This window comes from Nycticebus coucang, chromosome X (genome assembly GCF_027406575.1).
Source record: "Nycticebus coucang isolate mNycCou1 chromosome X, mNycCou1.pri, whole genome shotgun sequence".
NCBI lineage: Eukaryota > Metazoa > Chordata > Mammalia > Primates > Lorisidae > Nycticebus > Nycticebus coucang.
Window position 1 is genome coordinate 78,346,789 of NC_069804.1, and position 20,633 is coordinate 78,367,421.

Here is a 20,633-nt window from a genome sequence, read left to right on the forward strand (position 1 = left end):
ACTAATACATCCATGTGGTGCATATCCAGTCTATGAAAATTAGGTCAACTTAAGGAGCTCATCAATGTAGGGAGGTGAGCAACTATGGAGTTTGTACTGTACTTTAATATTTTTCTGGCCTGGCTCCAACATTTGAAAAGTTACAGGAATACCCAGGGTCTGGTTCTTCCTTGAATTCATAGAGGCACAAGGCCATAACTAAGGAGGAGCATATTCAGGGGCAAATCATCTTTTATGTATTTTAAGCACTGTGACTTCAGGCTGAGGATAGTAATATTCCCATAATCTTTGTTCTCTTATAACACAGTGTTTCCTTCTGACTAAGTCCTTAACTCACTGAAATTATTTTATCTAGACTCAGAAAAAATAACGAATTTCTGAGGCTTTTTTTTTTTTTTTCTTGAGACAGGGTCTTGCTCTGTTGCCCGGGCTAGAGTGTGGTGGCTTCATCACAGCTCACTGCAACCTCAAACTCCTGGGCTGAAGTCATCCTCCTGCTTTAGCCTCCTGAAAAGCTGGGACTATAGGTGCCTGCCCCCAGGCCCAGCTGATTTTTCTATTTTTTGTAGTTTTGTAGAAACAGGGTCTCACTCTTGTTCAGGTTGGTCTTGAACTCCTGAGCTCAAGCAGTACTCCTGCCTCACCCTCCCAGAATGCTAGGATTACAGGCTTGAGCCACTGCACTGGCCTGGGTTTCTGAGGCTCTATTCTCCCAACACACCATCTCGTCAGATAATCTGACACACTGCACATGCATGTGTGTGTGTGTGTGTGTGTGTGTGTGTGTGTATGGATGCGTATATGAGACCAGGGTGGCAGGTAGTTAATTATGGCCTTTCTTTAGGTGTCTGGAGATAGCTAGGTTTTGCTTCCTTTATTCCTGTTTACTCTCTTTTTGAATGGGGTTGAAATGGTTGGTTGCTGAGTCATCTGGGTCTTTTAAGAGTGGGATTTCAGTTCTGGGACAGTGGTTCAATCTGATTCGAAAGGGGCAGTATCTTCCTTGACTATCTCTAGTGCTTGCCCTAAGCATAGGAAGGAGAGGGAGAGATGTCAGTGTTGCCGAGAAAGGCACTCTTTCTTCCTCTTACCAGGCCTGAAATGAGGCTTTTATAAGAAGATGACAAACTCTGTCACTTTATTAGGATTCCAGGCTGTTTCTAAGAGAGACTGTCACTGCTAGACAGCTACAGTGCAGTGTACTTCTTAAAGATCCTAGAAAGGTAGTATTTTTTAAAAAAACTACTAAGTATAATTTTGTAATTTACATAGCTTTTTTATCATTTGAAAATATATGTCATGTGAGAGGTTGTTTGACTTTTAATACTCTGGCCTGATCTCTTTTACTAGGTTAATTTTGACATAGAAGTTTAGCCTGTTAATGGGATAAGAAGCTGAGGCAGTAAAGTTGGTAATACAAGGCCTACCAAGTGAATGTGAAACTCCTTAGTGCAACAATCCAGGCCTTTGCTTACACTGTTCCCTTTAGCTGGAAGGAACCCTTTTTGTCTCCACCCTTTTTTTTTTTTTTTTCTTTTTGAGACAGAGTCTCACTTTGTCACCCTGGGTAGAGTGCCCTGGTGTGATACCTCATAGCAACCTCAAACTCTTGGGCTCAAGTGATTCTCTTGCCTCAGCCTCCTGACTAGCTGAGACTACAGGCGCCCACCACAATGCCCGGATATTTTTTCTTTTTTAGGGACAGGGGTCTCACTCTTGCTCAGGCTGGTCTCAAACTCATGAGCTCTGGTAATCTACTCACTTCGGCCTCCTAGAGTGCTAGGATTACCAGCCCTGTCTACACCTTTTGAAATACTGAACCTTCATTGAGGCCCAATTCAGAAGCAGTACACCCTTAAATTTTCCACCAACTAGATTTAATCCTGTAAATGCTTTTAGGCCTTGGTTTCTCCTCCTTTTAGGCTTCATTTATTTATTTATTTTATTAAATCATAGCTATGTACATTAATGTAGTCATATGCTAGCACCATACGCTAGTTTTATATACCATTTGACATATTTTCATCACACTGGTTAACATAGCCTTCCTGGCATTTTCTTAGTTATTGTGTCAAGACATGTATATTCTGCATTTAGTAAGTTTCACATGTACCCTTGTAAGATACACCCCTTTTAGGCTTCTTGCTACAACACATACTCAACATACTCTCTTGGCTAGCAAACTTCCCAGGGCCAGGAACTTTGCTTTTCCATCTAACGCAGTGCCCCACATAAAGAAGACTCAGTAAGTATTTCAATAGTGGAAAATTGGTATTTTTTAGATGTAGCCAAATGGAAACTTAGCTTTTTAAAAATATATATGTACGGCACAGTGGCTCACGCCTGTAATCCTAGCACTCTGGGAGGCCAAGGTGGGTGGATTGCTTGAGCTCATGAGTTCAAGACCAACCTGAGCAAAAGTGAGACCCCATCTCTACTAAAAATAGAAAAACTGAGGCAAGAGGATTGCTTGAGCCCCAAGAGTTGGGAGATTGCTAGGAGCTATAATGCCATGCCACTCTACCCAGGGTGACAACTTGAGACTCTGTCACAAAAAAAAAAAAAAATATATATATATATATATATGTATGTATGTATATATACACACACACATACATATACACACAACTGTGACTTTGACCTTGTGAAATTTTCAGAGATTTAAGAGTCCCATCCCAGTCTGAAAGTTTCCCCCCACTCCCTGTGCAATTCTAGATGAGGCCCTGTATATATCTGGGTCTGGCTATCATCATCTGTGAGGAAGTCTATCTCATAAACAAAATTTCAGTAGGAAAAAGAAACAAAGTGGATTTAGAGAAAATCCACATCATGTGTTTGGAAAACAAACCAAAATTATGACAAAGGAATGGATTGTTGAAGGAATTGGGAATGTGTAGCCTGGTAGACAAGACCTAGGAAAGACACAGACTTATTAAATGCTAGAGCTGGAAAGAAACTTAGAGAATATCAACAAACTCCAGATACAGACTTGGGTGCTACTTTTTGTTGGGAAATTGGAGTTAATGAAACTTCCTTTTTTGTCTTATTTGCCACTTAGAGTGAAATATGTTCCTCATCTGAAGTAAATGACTCAAGCCAGTGCTTGGTATAACTATTTTCCCTGCCTTTTTTTTTTTCTTGGTGACAGAGTTTCACTATGTTGCCCTGGGTAGAGTGCTGTGGAGTCACAGCTCACAGCAACCTCAAACTCTTGGGCTTAAGCAATTCTCTTGCCTCAGTCTCCCAAGTAGCTGGGACTACAGGTGCCCACCACAATGCCTACCTATTTTTTGGTTGTAGTTGTCATTGTTTGGCAGGCCTGGGCTGGGTTCAAACCCACCAGCTCTGGTGTATGTGGCTGGTGACTTAGCTGCTGAGCTACAGGTGCCGAGCCAGAAAATTTTTTTTTTTTTTTTTTTTTTTTCAGTTTTTGGCCGGGGCTGGGTTTCAACCCACCATCTCCGGCATATGGGGCCGGTGCCCTACTCCTTTGAGCCACAGGCACTGCCTTTTTTTTTTTTTGAGACAGAGTCTCAAGCTGTCACCCTGGGTTGAGTGCTGTGGCGTCACGGCTCACAGCAACCTCAGACTCTTGGCCTTAAGTGAGTCTCTTGCCTCGGCCTCCCAAGTAGCTGGGATTACAGGCATCCACCACAATGCCTGGCTATTTTTTTTTTTTTTTTGGTTGCAGTTGTCGTTGTTTAGCTGGCCCAGGCCAGGTTCGAACCTGCTACCCTCGGTGCATGTTGCTGGCACTGTAAACACTGTGCTACAGGGGCTGAGCCCCTATTTTTCTTTTTAGTTGACACACATTTTTTGAAAATTGTAAAAGGAGCAAATTCTGTAATTAAAAACAAACCGAACAGTACAATTCCAAATGTGCACACATAACTACTAGCAAAGCTTAACTGTAATCTGTATTTATTTTATTTCTTTTGTGCTTTATGTGTTTAATAATGTAAAGGTACCTATAATTCGTCTTGGAAGTAAACTATTATATTTATTTTATTTGAATCCCAGATGTTTAAAAAATTACAAATAATTGGATTCCTGGCATCCAGAAAACATGTTTACATTAACTTTACCATATCTACTCCAACTTGTTACCTCTGTTGTCAAAGGTCAAACATGGTTCTGTGAGGTGCTGAAGTGTATATTGTGCTTTTTAAACTTGTAACCAGGAAACTCTGCCTTCTAATCTTCTACAAATTTTTTCTAATCTCTCCTAATTCATTTTAACATCTTCCTTCCTTCCCTCTCTAAACTAATCTGTGCTTAATCCAGGTCCTATTCTTTTCCTTGCTATATTTGTTCTAATCTTTGTAGCCCATAATGTCATTTAGTGTTTCTTATTGTTGCTGAGAATAAGGTTACTTCATGATGCTTTTCTAAGTAGCAATGGCTAACAGAATGCCTTCCTTGCTTTAGGAAAAACAGGACTCAAGCAATGTGAATGCATTTAGATTTGATTCTGCCACTGGAAACCTGGAAAATACCTCACAAACATCGCCTCCTCATCTGCTGGACTCTGTTGCTCTCCTTACTTCCTCAAGTGTATAAAATGTGCGAAAGAAGGGTTAGAGTTAGGTATTTTCGTTTTCAAAAAGGATTCTGTTTCAAGAACCTTAAATAGCAGATGGGTACTTTACTCTCTTCATGGTTATACTACATTCCATCTTTCATTTGGGCTTACACATGGGAAAATAAGGTTTTACTTGCAGCTTCCAGCTGAGCTACAGGCCAGCATATTGCAGGTAGAAGTTGAAGTCCTGGAACTGGGTTCTGGGCAATCCACTGGGCTCTATATATGCAAAGGTGTGAAAATACCTTTAACATAAAACACAAAGAAGACAGCCTAGATTACAGGTAGAAAAATACAAACTTCTCACTGAAATCACCCATTTGTGGTGATTTGACATGAGGAGAGGTTCCACTGGATGAGAAAAGTAGAAACTTTTCATCCAGGTGAGTTTGTTCTCTGAGCAGGAAGTTCTATTGTAAAATATAAACACAATCTCATTAGAAATAAAGTCAGTAGCAGGCCCTGAAGGATTGACCTTTGATTAAATTCGCCAAACACATACCCAGCCACTTATCCCATTGAATATGAGGTTGGATTAATGTTTCTAAGACACTTTTGATGTGTCACTCACAAATTTTCAGGGGCCACTGGATCAGGTTTATTCAAGGCCTTTCAAATTTTGCCCCAGACCTTTATTTCTAACATCATTTTTTAGGATTTCCAGCTGTACCAACCTGGTCTCCTTTTCTACAAGCCTGAATAGTATAGCTCTCTCCCCACCTTTTCCCAGTTCCTTGGGTGGTCAATTTATAGAGCTTCTATTGTAGTTTTTTTTTCTTTTTTTATGGAGATAGACTCACTCTGACACCCAAGTTCAAGCACAATGGCCGAATCATAGCTCACTGTAACCTTGAACTCAGGACCTCAAGTAGTCCTCCTGCCTCTGCCTCTCCAGTAGTTGGGATTACAGGCATACAACACCATATGTAGCTAATTTTTCTTATTTTTTATTTTTTTGGTCTCAGTATGTTGCCCAGGCTGAGTAGTCCCAACTACGGGAGGCTGAGGCAGGAGGAAGCTTGAGCCCAGGAGTTTGAGGCTGGTTGCTGTGAGCTAGGTTGACACCACTGTACTCTAGCTTTGGCAACAGAATGACACTATTCCTCAAAAAAAAAAAAAAAAATGCCGGGTGCAGTGGCTTGTGCCTATAATCCTAGCCCTCTGGGAGGCCAATGGGGCAGAGTTCAGGACCAGCTTGAGCAAAAGTAAGACCCTGTCTCTACTAAAAAATAGAAAAACTGAAGCAGGAGGATCACTTGAGCCCAAGAGTTGGACATTGCTGTGAGCTGATACCATGGCATTCTACCCAGGGTGATAGCTTGAGACTCTGTCTCAAAAAAAAAAAAAAATGGCAAGAAAAGAAAAGGGGATGCTTATTTGCTACTTAGGGACTAAAAGAAAGATATAGTTTCCTGGAACATTCCTTCTGGTCTGCTGTGAGGCTACTGTATCTGTGCTGTGTAGTTCAGCCTTCCTCTGCCATCCTTTCAGGGTACCAGTCTCCTGGCATTTAGGATTGGACGATCACTTTGTCTTTCACTGTGCCTTTCAGGGCCCTATTTGATTATGATCGGACTCGGGACAGCTGCCTGCCAAGCCAGGGGCTCAGCTTTTCATATGGTGATATTCTGCATGTCATTAATGCCTCTGATGATGAATGGTGGCAGGCAAGGCTGGTGACCCCACATGGAGAAAGTGAGCAGATTGGTGTGATCCCCAGTAAGAAGAGGTGAGTTGCCATGACCATGAGCAAGGCCTTTCATGGCCTCCTGCTTGTATTTCTTTCTTATTTTCCTATTATGTTACAAGTTGCTAGAGAGCAACACATATGTCTTCTCATTCCATTTTGGTAGAGAATTGGTGTTCGACATGGTTTTCACTCAATGAGCCAAAAAGTGGCTGCTGTGCCTATTGCAACCCGTGGGTGAGACCACATTCTGGTGGTAACACAGCTTCTTTCTGACTCCAAAACAGGGTGGAAAAGAAAGAAAGAGCTCGATTAAAAACTGTGAAGTTTCATGCCAGGACGGGGATGATTGAGTCTAACAGGGTAAGTGGGAACCCCAAGGAAGTCAGCTTATATGTGAAGAGAGGCCAAAGGCTTGGAGTTTGGTCTGATGTGTGAGAAAGTGGGGAGCATGAAAGAAAATATCTTTTTCAGGAGTCTGGCTCTGTCCTTTCAGAACACTGACTGCTTTTCAGAAAGCAGAGAGGGAGCATTTAGAGTCCATGGCTAGTCTATACTCCTTCCCCCTGGGTACTGGCTCTTGAAGATGTGTTGGAGTTGGACTGTCTGGAAGGATGACTTGCTCAGGGAATAGCAAACCACACATGAGTGTCTCCCTGGCTACAGACCCTGTTGGAGTTGTGGGGACCCTGACCAGGATCTTTCCCCATCATCCAGCCAAGAAGGCCAGCCCCATGGCCCCCACTTCCCTTAGTCCACCTGAGGCAGGAGGGCTCTCCATTCACCCCTTTTCTTCTATGAGCTTTACAGGCCAAAGAACTTCCGGAGCAGTAGAGGGAAGAGAGACATGGAGTAGATGACTCTGTATGTCAATGGCACCTTAGGGCATGTATCCAGGAGGCTACAGTGACCTTTGTTCTTTAGGAAGTGCCAGTGAGTGTTATGAATCTGGATTAGGTAGAAACTTCTAACATCCTACAACATTTTCCTGTAAACATAATTTTCCTCTTACATCAACTTTCATTTAATCTCTTAGACTCCATTTGTGAGAGATGGTCTTTTATTTAGCTCACCATTGTCTTCATTTTAGTTTTCTTGCATGCTTTAAAATCCATTGTTCTGTTTTTTTTTCTTCTGTCCTTCCCCTCCATCTTCATGTTCTTTCACAGTCGATCAAAACGAAACGTAAAAAGAGTTTCCGCCTCTCTCGAAAGTTTCCATTTTACAAGAGCAAAGAAAACATGGCCCAGGAGAGCAGCATACAGGAACGTAAGTAGCAGCAGAGTCCAGAGAGCAGACTGTCCGCAGCCCTGTCCTCTCGTCCTTAGTTGCACCCTCCATTAGGAGGCGTTTAGGCAAGGGCATGTGTGGCCCTGTCTATGCCCATGCACACATGCACCTGCTTATTTGCAGAGTCAGGACACAAATTGGTCTGCACTGGGAGATATGGGGTCTTAAGTTGTCCAGCTCCTCACTTGGAATGAATGTTGGAGGTGCTAATGTGGGACAGGTCCCAGGGCCAGCCTCCAGGAAGTGTGTGGCACTGGCATTGTCAGTGCCAAATAGAACTCTGCTGTGGTGGTGAAGAGCAGCCAATGTCAGGTTTAGAAAAATGATTTTTAAAATAAACAAGATCCAGGACTCAGTGGTGCTCTCCTGGCTTCTTCCTCTTGTGTTTTCTTTCCCTTAACTTCACTCATCTGTGTCAAGAGAAGAGTCTTTTCTTCCCAGGATCCCTGGAGTTGGGGCTACTTCTGAAAACCCACGCACATACATAAACACACAGGATATCCACATGACTCTCAGCAGAGTCACTATCATCACAGAGTGCCTACAGAACCAATTTTCACAAGAAAAGCTTTCTCACTTAAATGAGTTGACATGGAAGGGGTATTCAACATTGTCCAAATAAAGATTTATTGAGAAACACAGTGCTGGTTTGGCAGAAAGTTATAATGCTGAGCTCAACTAACTTTAAAAGCCAAATTAATCCTGATAAATCTTCTTGCTGTATCATATGCCTCAGAAGTTAATTGCTGTGACCCTAACCTTAAACACCAGGTCTAGCTTGAAAAATATTTTCTTGGGGCCAGGTGCAGTGGCTCACACCTGTAATCCTAGCACTCTGGGAGACCAAGGTGGGTGGATCACTTGAGCTCATGAGTTCAAGACCAGCCTGAGCAACAGTGAGACCCTGTCTCAAAAAATAGAGCCAGGTGTTGTGGTGGGCACCTATAGTCCCAGCTACGTGGGAGGCTGGGGCAAGAGGATCACTTGAGCCCAAGGGTTTGAGGTTGCTGTGAGCTATGGGGCCATGGCACTCAATCGGGGGAAACAAAGTAAGACTGTCTCAAAAAAAAAAAAAAAGAAAGAAAGAAAGAAAAATATTTTCTCATCATGAATTGTAAACATCTTTCATTTACCAGTGACTCCTTTCATTTACCAGTGACCATGGAGGGATCTTGGGTCCTGAGCTGTTGGAACCAGCAGGAGACTGACTAGTTCCAATAGGAAATGTTATTTTTTAAGGCCAGTCTGTTTGCAGGTATTATATGTGTAGGTCATTGCCATCTAGGATGGTATGTAGTAGATAAAAGGATGCCCTTGTCCATATGAAGGTCATAGGTCTTTACTCTGGGGTAGGTAGCTCAATAAGAAACAGTAGATGAAGCAGACTGAGATGTTCTGCTCATGAAAGTAGGAGACAGTCTGAGACCGAGCCTGAGGCCATGTCACCAGTTCATCAAATCAGTCCCAGAAACTCCATTCTGAGCCCAGACTGGGAAGGTATCCACTGTCTAGGGGAGGAGTACCCCTTGGACTATGGAGTCAAAAGTGCCCTGATGCTTATTCTCCATCAGTTGAGCTCACCATCCCCTAAGATCTGACAATTCAGGGCAGCTTTAGAGGCCACACCCCAGACTGTGTGAAGCTTTCCCTAAAGAGTTTGGGCAGAGTGAGTCAGTATTGAGTGCAAGTTCCTTGGGTGATGGTAATTCTGTCTGCCTATCTGGCACACATGGACCTTTGTTTTTTCATGTACCTAGAGAGGGAAGTGGTGATTCAGGGGCAGAGCAGAGGCCTGGGATCTACAACTACAAATTTGGTCAAAGCAGGTGCTCCAAGCCTTGGAATATCACCTGTCCTATCCTATGCCCTCAGAAAGCTAGTTCACTCCAAGGCCCTCTGGCAACAAATTTGGTTAGCATGAAGTCTAGATCTCTTACCTGACCAGGATGTTCTTTCTGTAGCAAAGTTCTTGATCTCACTGAAGTTATAGGTCTTCATAATATTTCACACTCTGTCACTAGTGCTCACCTGCCTCTGTATTCTTCCTTCCCCTTGTCTTTTTTTCTGTATTTTTTCTCTTCTCCCTAATTCTCTCCTTCCCTCCCCTCCCCTTCCCTCCCTCCCCTTCTCTCTGTCCTTGCTGTCTGTGAAATCAGGACTTCCCAGGGTTAAGTGACGATTATTATGGAGCAAAGAACCTGAGTAAGTCAAACTTAACACACCATTAACTATATTTGTGGCATGAGTAGAGTTAGTGGGGGTGGGGTATAAGGGACATGGGTGAGAATGAAGGGGGAGAGGAGGGTGGCGTTTGTGAGAACTCTTGACACCACGGCAAGAGGAAGTACGTGTGGTTCTATATGTCACACATTTGCTCTGGATCCCTGGTACCCTAATAAGTCCCTATCATTCATGTCTGTGTTTTCCTTTTGCCCCTTGAAGTAGGAGGGCATGAGTTTGATATCCCACTAAGAAGTGAAGTGGACCGGAAATGCTTCTCCAGGGTGACCACTCAGCTAATCTCTAGGGTGCCTGCTGGTTGGATTCCTCTCCCAGTGACACACTAAAGAATAATTTGGTATAGGAATTGCCGTTCTTAAAGTCCTTCTAACTAGGGGCAAGGGTACTGTGAACCGTTTTACCCACCCTGTATCTAAGTGTCACAGCAGATCTAGGACCTTAGCAAATAACAGGGGCTGGCTTCCCACAGAGTATCTCTAAAGAGCTGAGCTGGTCTGGTGGGGGTGTCAGGACCATTTATGGACCATAGATAGCTAGTGCTATATCTTAAGAAAAGTCTGACCTTATTTTACATTCTGGAAAATAATCCTAGAGTGGAAAATATAAAGGACCTAGATCATGCAGCCCTAGCAGCCATCCCTGCTGTGTGCAGAGGTGCATGGACACACGCCATGGCGGGTGGGTTCTGTCAGCATGTACTCTCCTTCAATAAATCATAAAGGCTAAAGGCAAAAGAGCTGCCATTGGGGATTGTTCAGGAACTAGCCATGCGTGACAACTCAGTCCTTCCTGGGGGGCCACAGCATATCATGGTCTGGAACAGTGTGGTCTTGGCTGAAACAAGCAGTCTCTCCATAGTTTGGTCTGTCCGTGTCTCATCTTCATTCACCCGTCTTGATGAGAGGAGTGGACTTTGTTTGCACCTCCTGTGAACACTGCTTCTCCATTTGAGTTTTCTCCATCCATGCTCAGAGATGGGCATGTGCCAGATGTCTGAGACAGGAAGTTTGTCTTGTCCTCAAGGTGTTTGTGTTGTCTCTGTGTTTTGACATACGTGTCTGCCTTGTGGTGGATGGAGGTGCTTCCCCCCTCACTGCTGAAGCCAAACCCTCCTTCTCTGGAGTAGTGGCAAGAGCTGGGGATCCCACAGAATGGTCAGAGCAGTGCTCCCTGGCGTCTGCTTACCCTATCCAGTGCTTAGCCCCTTACTTCTGGAGCTACACGATTGTGTGCTTCGGGGGCTCTGTCTGGGAAGGAAATTCATGAGCAGCCTGGTATGTGGACTTCTCTTTGCTCCTGTCACTGCCTTTTCTTTCCTGTAGTTAGTCTTGGGAGATGAATTTTGAGATAGAATTGGGAAACCATCCAAATCAATTCATTTTATTGAGATGAAGATGCTGCTGAAGGAAGTAAGGCTTGTAATGCATAGAGAGGGATGTGGCAGACCAAGAGGGCTCTGGGGATAAGTATGACATAGCCAGGGGCTTGAAATTGGAGCTGTGCCTCCCAGTTGGTAGCCTGGTTGTGGCAGGCCTCCTCTGGCCCGACTTGGTTAGTGCTCAGTGTCTGGCTCCTGGAGCATTTTAAGTTTTGTGCTGCATGTGACCTCTCAGTGGTGTGTTCTGAATTGGAGTCTCTTTCTTGTTGGCTTGCAGAGGGAGTGACATCCAACACCAGTGACAGCGAAAGCAGTTCCAGTAAGTGTGTGTCATTTCCTCCATGTTGTACAGCTCTACCTTGTCCCAGTCATCCTCATTCCAGTGTTGCACGGCTGCCATTTCTGCTTGGAGGCTGGTGCTTCTTTTAGCCATGTACACTTTGAGATCCTGGAAATGCTGTGGCCGATTCATTCTCCTTATGGGGTGGGGTTTGCCCTGTGGATTAGAGGAGAGTATAAGCCCTTTAGTTCTGACCAGTGCCTCACATAAAAGCATCCCTAGGACCTGGAAAGGGTGAATTACCGAACAGACCAAACAGTCAATCCCTGCAATGGGCACTGGGCTATAGGTGCTTCCAGGTTTACAGATTTGCTCACAGACCAAAAGAAAAATGGTTCCATGGGATATTATTCTGAATTTGCCTTTCCAGGTTGCTAGGACCTCCTTATCTTTTGGGCTGGTTAAATGATCAGGTAATTACCCAGTTTTCCTTGGGAAGTCCTGTGACCAGACCAGAGGAACCATAGTTCGGACCTCATGAACTGGTGGCTAGAGGCCTTATAAATCTGCCCAAAAGTCTTGGGCTCAGAAGAAGCCTTTTAGCGAGCATCCTGTAGCTCGATGCGAATGTAGTTTTATATAAATGTCACTGCCTTCTCCAGGACTGTTGTCAGCCACTTTTAGACCACTAAGCATCCAGCACCAAGTGGCTTGGTTACCATTTTAGGAAAACTTCATCCTTACTAGGCTATGTGTTTTTCCACCATGAGGGAAGTGCAGGCTCAGCCTTGTTCTTAAAGGGAACTAGGGACCTTAACCCAGCCATGCAACACTTTTTTGGATGTTTCTTCCATGGAGAGAAGGGTGGATAGACCCATAAAAGGGCAAAGTTAGGCTGTAGCTTTGGAGACCTATATGAGTGCCCTGACTTCTCTGCCTACAGGTGAGAGGACTTGCAAGTGTGTCTTAACCAGTTGAAGCATCGTGGTCATTCTTAACAGAGCAAGTGGACTAATGAACATAGCTAACTGTTACCTATAAGAGCAGTTTCTCAGAAATTGGGGTGGGCTTTTGTGTAGGCTTGATGGTTTCTGGGACTTGGCCCTTTGCTCACTGAACAAGAGAACTGCTGACTCTTGTCCTGGGGCCAGTGAAAGGCTTCCTGTGTTTTCTTGCCAATGGAAAGCCAGTAGGACCATAGGGCAGACAGTAGCGAGTGCAACTTGATAAGGCTGTTTTCCAGCAGGGGTAGGAATGTGGTGAATGTTGAACACAGGGAAATGGATCATGCAGTGCTAACCTATCCCTCTTTGTTGCAGAAGGACAAGAGGATGCTATTTTGTCATATGAGCCTGTGACACGGCAAGAAAGTAAGCCCCCTCCTGAGAGTCTTGCCTTCATGCTAGTTTCCTGATCATGGGGCACTGGGTGGCTATGGCAACAGAGGAAGGGACATGCGGGAGAAGGAAGGCTTAAACTCATGGTACATCCAGCCCCTGGGTTCCTCCTGCTCCTACTCCTTCCAAGTGTCACAGGGAAAGGGGAGGCCATGCAGTATTCACCTCTCTCTGTGCCTTTGTCTGCAGCCAATATGTCTTCCAAAGGAGAGGTATATTTCATTGGGTATAGCCACTGCTGACAGGTCCCAGTGCCTCCTGTCAGTGGCTGCTTTGCAAAAACCTTGCTTAGTTACTGGTATCAGTGCATCTGGTGCATCTGCTCAGCTACTGGTGTCCTGAATATGTCGGGAGATGCTTCTGCTTTCAGACTTGCCTTGGACTTAGGTATTCTCAAATTAAAGGCTCTTTGATGTCTTTGTAGTTAAAAGCCAGATTGGCTGCAGACGCTTCACCCTGAGTCTCGGCTCCAGAGCCTCTGTGTTTTAGCCAGACCTACAGGTAGGACATCTGTCTGGTAGGGGCCTCTGTTCACTGTCTTGATGCTCTCCCTTTCTAGTTCACTATGCAAGGCCTGTGATCATCCTGGGCCCAATGAAGGACCGAGTCAACGATGACCTGATATCTGAGTTCCCACATAAATTTGGATCCTGTGTGCCACGTAAGAGCCCAGGAAGGCCCAAGGGAATGACGCTAGGTGCCCTTGGAGTTGCTGCTCTGATGTTTTATGGAAAGGGCCTGGGATCACATGCTAAGGCTGTTTGGGGACAGGGAATTTCTGACACCCTAGAAAAGTGTAAGTGGCAATAAATTCCTCAAAAACTGATGGAGTTGAGAGGACAAAGACATCAGACTGGGCTGCTTGCTTCCTTAGGGGGAAATGTCTGAATGGTGATTGTTGGGAATGATTGGACAAATGGAGAGGTCCAGCCAAAGTGGTGTCAATATGACACAATGAACCTAACGATGAACAATTTGTTAGGATCACTAACTCCTGTACCAAGTTTGGCATCCTCTGGCAGGTCTTGGCTCAGGAAACCCCACCTTTCTGGTCTAGTTTAAGCGAAAGCTCCCTGTGCATGAGACCTAGAAGCCGGAAGAAAAGTAGGCAACATAAACTCTTTCCAAACTGCCTTTTCCCCCAACTCATCTGAAAAAATTAAAGTATCCCTATGACTCACCCAGGTGAGACAGGACCAAGTCAGCTTTTTTTTTTTTTTTGGCTTGGGGCACATCATTGCCCTTTGGCTGGAAAGCATCTCCTTTCTTCTTTCAGATACTACCAGACCTCGGCGTGATAATGAGGTAGATGGACAAGACTACCACTTTGTGGTGTCCCGAGAACAAATGGAGAAGGATATTCAGGACAACAAGTTCATTGAGGCGGGCCAATTCAATGATAATCTGTATGGGACTAGCATCCAGTCAGTGCGGGCAGTTGCAGAGAGGGTAAGCATAGAGGATATGACCTTAAAGGGAAGACAGATGTGCCACTTGGATCCTCATCCTTCCAAACACAGGGGCTACCAAGCAATACTGCTATCCAAAACCATGGCAGCTCTGTATATTCCGAGCCCCTTGATGAAACTATATGTCTCAATGCAACTCACCCCTGAACATCACTGACCAGTGAATGGGGACCCTGAGGCAGATGTGGCCTTTTCTGCATAGTAGGAGCCCAGAGGCCGCATGCTGATTTTATGAGGACTTTTTTTTGCTTTTCTGTAGTGTTAGATACCAGGAAAAGTAAATGCGTGGACTTTTTTATGCTAATCAGCTTTGGTTAGTGTTTGTGTATTTACTGTGTGTCCCCAGATAATTCTTTTTTTTTTGAGACAGAGTCTCATTATGTTACCCTTGGTAGAGTGCTGTGGTGCCACAGCTCATAGCAATCTCAAACTCTTGGGCTTAAGTGATTCTCTTGCCTCAGCCTACAGGCACCTGCCACAACACCCAGCTATTTTTTGTTGTTGTTGCAGTTGTCATTGTTTTAGCTGGCCTGGGCCGGGTTCGAACCCGCCAGCCTCGGTGTATGTGGCTGGTGTCCTACCCACTGAGCTATGGATGCTGCCCCCCAGATAACTCTTATTCTTCCAATGTGCAGCAGATAAAAAGAAAGGTTGGATAACCCTGCTCCTAGGCCATTCATTCTTGGTGTCCCTGGGTTCCAGGTGGATGTTGGAAATGCTACTGAATTTCTGGTTGGAGTTAAGTGGACAGAGAGTGGCTGGGCTGATAAAATTTTGCTTTTTCAGGGCAAGCACTGCATCTTAGATGTTTCTGGCAATGCTATCAAGAGACTGCAGCAAGCACAACTTTATCCTATTGCTGTTTTCATCAAGCCCAAGTCCATCGAAGCCCTTATGTAAGTGTTTGCTGAGACTTAGATACACCCCACCAGTATGGGGCCCTGGAAAGGAAATGGACAATAAAGTGAATTGTTGGGTGGGTAGAACTTAGAGCAAGCTCGAAGGAAACCCTTGTGACCCAGCTCCAGTCACTGTGTGTTCCTTCTGTTTTCTGGGGGTTGTTTTGTTTGTTTGTTTGTTTTTCGAGACAGAGTCTCACTATGTTACCCTTGGTTGAGTGCTGTGGCATCACAGCTCACAGCAACCTCAAACTCTTGGGCTTAAGTTAATCTCTTGTCTCAGCCTCCCAAGTAGCTGGTACTACAGGCACCCGCCACAACGCCCGGCTATTTTTTTGTTGCAGTTGTCATTGTTGTTTAGCTGGCCTAGGCTGCGTTTGAATCCGCCAGCCTGGGTGTGTGTGGCCAGTGCCCTACCCACTAAGCTACAGGCTCAGCCAGGAGTTTTTTTGTTTTGTTTTTTGAAACAGCGTCTTGCTTTGTTGCCTAGAGTGCAGTGGCATTTGTAGCTCACTGCAACCTTGAACTCTTGGGCTCAGGCCATTCTCCTGCCTCAGCCTCTGAGTAGCTGGGAATACAGGCAAACAGCACCACACCAAGCAAATTTTTTTTTCTATTTTTAGTAGAGACAAGATCTCAGTCTTGCTCAGGCTAATCTTAAACTCTTGACTTCAAGAGATCCTATCACCTTGACCTCCCTGAGTGTTAGAATTGCAAGCATGAGCCACTCCTTCTGTTTTGAGTATCTATGTATATATTTCCACTTGGGCTTTCGAACCTGGAAAGTTTGAGGAAGGAGTTAGCCATGGGCCACTGCTGCTCTGAGAGGGCAATTTAGCAGATTTTAGGGATCCTGGAATAATCCTTTAGTTAATCAAAACATATAATCTAGTTTGGAACTATTTTTCTTCTGTGTTTTTGGCAGGGAAATGAACCGAAGGCAGACGTATGAACAAGCAAATAAGGTCTATGACAAAGCCATGAAACTGGAGCAGGAGTTTGGAGAGTACTTTACAGGTAAGAATCCCTGCTGCCTAGCTGAGGGTACTGTGTGATCAGCCAGATACCTGTTTTGGTAAGTGTCTCAAAGAGGTTTAAGCAGAATTTAGAAACCTTGCACACAGTTTTCGGTTGCATCTGAACTTTTGAGAGCAAGCTTTTCCAAAGCACTCAAGTTCTCTCTGTCCAGTCATAGTAGTTTAGCCAATTTTACAGCATAAACTACTCACCAAACCCATTTTTGTCCTCTTGTCCTCAGTAGTTTGTAGGGTCTCTGTATTACTTTGTTTCCCTCCTTCCCAGATCCACCCCCACACTGTGCTTTGCATGTTTTAGGTAGTAAATAAATGTTTGTTGATAAATGATGATTTGTGGGGTTAAAGTTGTCTGTCAGAGAGTGTAGTGTGTGTGTTTACGCGGTCCATTCCTAAAAAGGTGGGAAGGTTTCTATGTAATAAGTTCCTTACCTTTTCAAGGAGAGTGGCATATATGTATGTGTAGGGCAATGCTGAGTCAGTTCTACCTGGTGGTGCTACTAGGTTAAATAGGTAAAGAATTCATAAATGCATATGCACACCTTGGGTCTTTGTTGCTCTCTTTACTGTCAGTATCCATGTCCTTGTTTGGTGGACTGACCTCTGACATCCAGCAGATGTGATGGCCCCAGGAGAACTGCCTCTTGCTGGAAATTGTGGCTTTCAGCTCTTCCTATGAATAATGGGGGTTTTCCAAGTCTTTTAGTAAGGCTGCTTTAGAATTACAAGCTGCCAGCCTTATGGCACCCAGGAGCAACATGAGCTGTGAGGTCTAGCATATAATGGGTGTTTAATAAACATCTTTTGAATAAACAACATTTTCCCAGTCATTGCTACTTAGTGTCACTGTCTCAGCCAGTTGACTTCAAGCCCCGGGCTTGGGGCAGCTAGCCAGTTCCCCTGACTTCCCTGACAACACAGCAAGTCAGCTAGTGAAGCCAAACCCAAACCCGTACCCCATGAGCATGTCCTTCGTGCTGGGTGGGCGGCATCCTATGATGTTGGGAGAGGCAGGATTGCTGGGTTTTTGGGGTGTGCTGTGGGCCGCAGTAATAATTTTGTTTTCTTCTTCACTTTAGCCATTGTACAGGGTGACTCACTGGAAGAGATTTATAACAAAATCAAACAAATCATTGAGGACCAGTCTGGGCACTACATTTGGGTCCCATCCCCTGAAAAACTCTGAAGAATCCCCTCCGACCATTCTCTTGTGAACAGAAGAAATCAAGTCCCTCTTCCCTCCTCCCTCTTCATTCCTGTCCCCATGGGGAGAACAAATGCTACTGTTCTTGTCCCCTTTTTTAGATTTGTCAAAAAAAATTGAGTTTTCTAGTCCTGTTTTTTTAATTTTTGTTTTGTTTTAGTTTATTTTTTGGTATGATGCCATCTCACTCATCATGTGACTGTGCCCATTCCTGCATGGACCTTTCCCAAGCACTAGCACAGGTGCAAATCCATCAGAGCCATTGTTTTCATAAAATCCAAGTAGAAGCGAAGAGAAGAGAGGAGGACTGATGGAAAGACAGACTCTGGACAGCTGCACAGCTTGTGAAGTGAGCTAAATGCACCACATGATGAGATGCTCCTGGGCATTTCTACCTATCTCTACTGCTGTCTGCAGCTCTGAACAGTGCGACGTAATGGCAACAGAAAGTATCTTATTTATATATAGATATATATATGTAATTTATATAAAATATATAGAAATTATTATATATATATATTATACACTCTCATATAATATATATATATACATTCACACACATTTGGACTAGAAAATCTATGGAGACTTCATCAATGGTACTATGTTATCAGAGAAATGCTTTAATTTTCTTATTCCAATCAGATGGCATCTTCTATCCCAGCTGGTTGGGAAGGGATTAAAAATGGTAGTACATGCTGCACGAAGGGCACTCGTATTTGGTCTTTCTCTTGAGAGCTAAGGTTTACTCTAGGAGGAATCAGCCTGAAGCCTGAGAGAAAGGGCTTTTTCCTGGGGGTGAGAGGGTGGAGACAACCGGAAAGCATCTGCTGCCCTGAGGTGCGGTCAGTCCTGTGTGCAGAAAGAGAAAGAATGGCTAATGATGCTCCACGTGAAATTGCCTATTGTTCTATGCCACCTGATGTGTCTGCATGAGAGGTTTCCATTTTGTTCATTTTTAAGCTGCTGTTAAACCAAAACCATGTTGTGCTACTGTGTCAGCCTTTTCATTATTGCAAATTTTACTTTTACTATTTAAGTGAATGCGTAGAATCCAATTTGCCAGCGTTGTAAAGGCTTCTGTGGTCCTAAAGGAGCCAGGCCTTATGGTATAGCAGGTGATCCAGGCCTGGCCATCCCATCATCAGCAGGAGGGAGAGCAGGGGCTGGTGAGAGCCAAAAGGAGGAGACAGGGCTCTGCACTGCCACACTGTCCCTTCATTCACCTGCCAAGGACATGTGGGCTCTGCTGAGGTTTCTTCCCACGGCCCACCAACAGGGGCAGGGAGTCAGTTGCCTTCCTGTTCTGTGCTGGGACAGCAGAACAGCCCTCGGCTTGGCCAGCCATGTCATGAGTTTGATTTTTTTTTTTTTTTTTGCAGCTGCTTCATGTGCCCTGCCCCAGCCCCCTCCCTAACAGCTGGTAGCTTACAGTTTCTTCATGAAGAAAGTAGAGTTCAATGCTGTACATTTGAGCTGTAGAACTAGTATTCACTTACTGGTGAGCTGTGAAACCTTGTTGCTTTTTCCCAGAGTCTGATGGCAGTGACTGTGGTCAAGGGAGTTTTTTGCCTATCACAAGTGCAGACAGCAGGTGTGGTTCAGGCCCTCTCCCACCCCACTGTGCTCCTTTGAAGCCAATGTGCCTCCCTCACCTCCACGCTGGAGGGATGATGCAGGGGAGAACATAGAAATGCTTGACCCTAGGGTTGGGGCACTTGTTTCCTAGCCTGCTGGGTTAGGGCCGGTGCAAATGACACAATGTTGAAGACACTTTAAGCACTACCAGCCAAATTTGGGAAATCTGTAAACAGTTATCCTACCAGCATAATGAGGCTAACTGTAAAATCTGGGGCCCAGAATGAGGGTAAAGAAAGGGCAACAGCTTTCCCTGGGCAGTACACTGGGCTGAAGGCAAAGAGGGATAAAGCGATAGCTGACTGTGACTCTGGTGAGGAGGGGGTGAGTAGGGAGTATTGATTCTCTGATGTTAACTAAGTGGTGATGTCTGAACCATGTTCAACCCAACCTCCGAGGGAAGAAAAGCAAAGATTCAAAGTAAGCATGGCACTAGTTGGTTTCCCAGTGTTCCTTCCAAGGAGACATATATTTTTTAATAAACGATAGTTGCAATGAACTGTGTGGCTCAGAGACCTTCTTAAAGTAATTGAGAAGAGAGGGTGGGAGCCTAGCAGTGGGAAGAATGTCCCAAATCTTTGTTTGGAGGCTTGAAAGGCTCTCTCCTTAGTGATGATCAGCTGACTGAGCTGGTTGGTCCTCAAGATGGGAATAGTCCCCTGGGTGGTAACAGGTCCTTTGTGAAAGTGGCATGCTGGGTCTTCTACCCCAGCCACAGATGCTGCCTCAAATAGCACCAACAGATGGGAGTTCATATACTTGGCAAAATGCTGACATTTTCTCAGAAGGCACACAAGAAGGGGGATGCCTGCTGCAGCAGAGATGTTTGTTAGAGAAAGCAAGAGCCAGCTTAATAGCAGAAAACTGGGTGAGAAAAATGGTAAGAGAAAGTGGCCTGCCAGCTACCAGCATTTTCAGAAATGAGAGTGAGATGGGCCCAGTTTGCAGAGCAGGGCAGCAGTCATCCCTGAAACCCTCTGAAAAAAGGAGTGCTTAGAACAAGTGTTCCTGACCTGGCCAGTGTTGCTGCAATTAGGGTGGAGAAGCCTGAAGCCATAGTTCGTAAGGTCAAGAGCAACATGATCAATGAGCCACCTAAATGTGTATGGGCTGAGCCACAATAGGGATGGGAACCCTTGTTTTTGGTGCTTTATGGTATATAGGGTGCTTTCTTTTCCATGTTCTCTCATTTTCTAGAAAGCAGCTCAACAAAAGGGAGTCCCCACAAAATTCCATAGGGGTTTAAGGAAATCCAGGTCCTGAGAGCAAAGAGACCAAAGATTTGGCCTGTAATCACTGTGTGAAGACTCTGTCTTCACAGTTGATGGCCCTCCCAGAGGAGGCACAGCTAAAGAGAATTAAGCCCCAACACAAGAAGAAACTGAGCAACTTGGAAACACCAAAGGGACTGTGTTGCACTGTGTTGTGACCTGAAGGGGAGAGCCCTGCCTGAGCAAGCAGTGGACATAGGCTCTCCGTCCAGTTCTGCTGCCAACACTGCAGCGAGGTATTTCTCAATTACTTCAACAGGAAGAAT

The 20,633-nt window shown here is 44.7% G+C and overlaps 1 protein-coding gene across 6 annotated transcripts in view; it reads left to right on the forward strand.

Annotated features, from left to right (window-relative positions):
* DLG3 (discs large MAGUK scaffold protein 3) overlaps positions 1-19,595 on the forward strand; it is a 69,968-nt gene extending 50,373 nt beyond the window's left edge. For 3 of the 6 annotated variants that reach the window (XM_053579935.1, XM_053579939.1, XM_053579940.1), the window contains 10 exons: positions 6,135-6,311; positions 6,557-6,632; positions 7,439-7,538; positions 11,456-11,497; positions 12,778-12,828; positions 13,415-13,516; positions 14,132-14,304; positions 15,111-15,220; positions 16,149-16,240; positions 17,337-19,595. In XM_053579935.1, the coding sequence (XP_053435910.1) occupies positions 6,135-6,311; positions 6,557-6,632; positions 7,439-7,538; positions 11,456-11,497; positions 12,778-12,828; positions 13,415-13,516; positions 14,132-14,304; positions 15,111-15,220; positions 16,149-16,240; positions 17,337-17,443 (1,030 nt within the window). In that variant the 3' untranslated portion in view covers positions 17,444-19,595. Of the gene's footprint in view, positions 1-6,134; positions 6,312-6,556; positions 6,633-7,438; positions 7,539-9,715; positions 9,762-11,455; positions 11,498-12,777; positions 12,829-13,414; positions 13,517-14,131; positions 14,305-15,110; positions 15,221-16,148; positions 16,241-17,336 lie in introns of all 6 variants that reach the window. The other 3 variants (XM_053579937.1, XM_053579938.1, XM_053579936.1) reach the window with 3 other exon arrangements.
* The last annotated feature ends 1,038 nt before the right edge of the window (positions 19,596-20,633 follow it).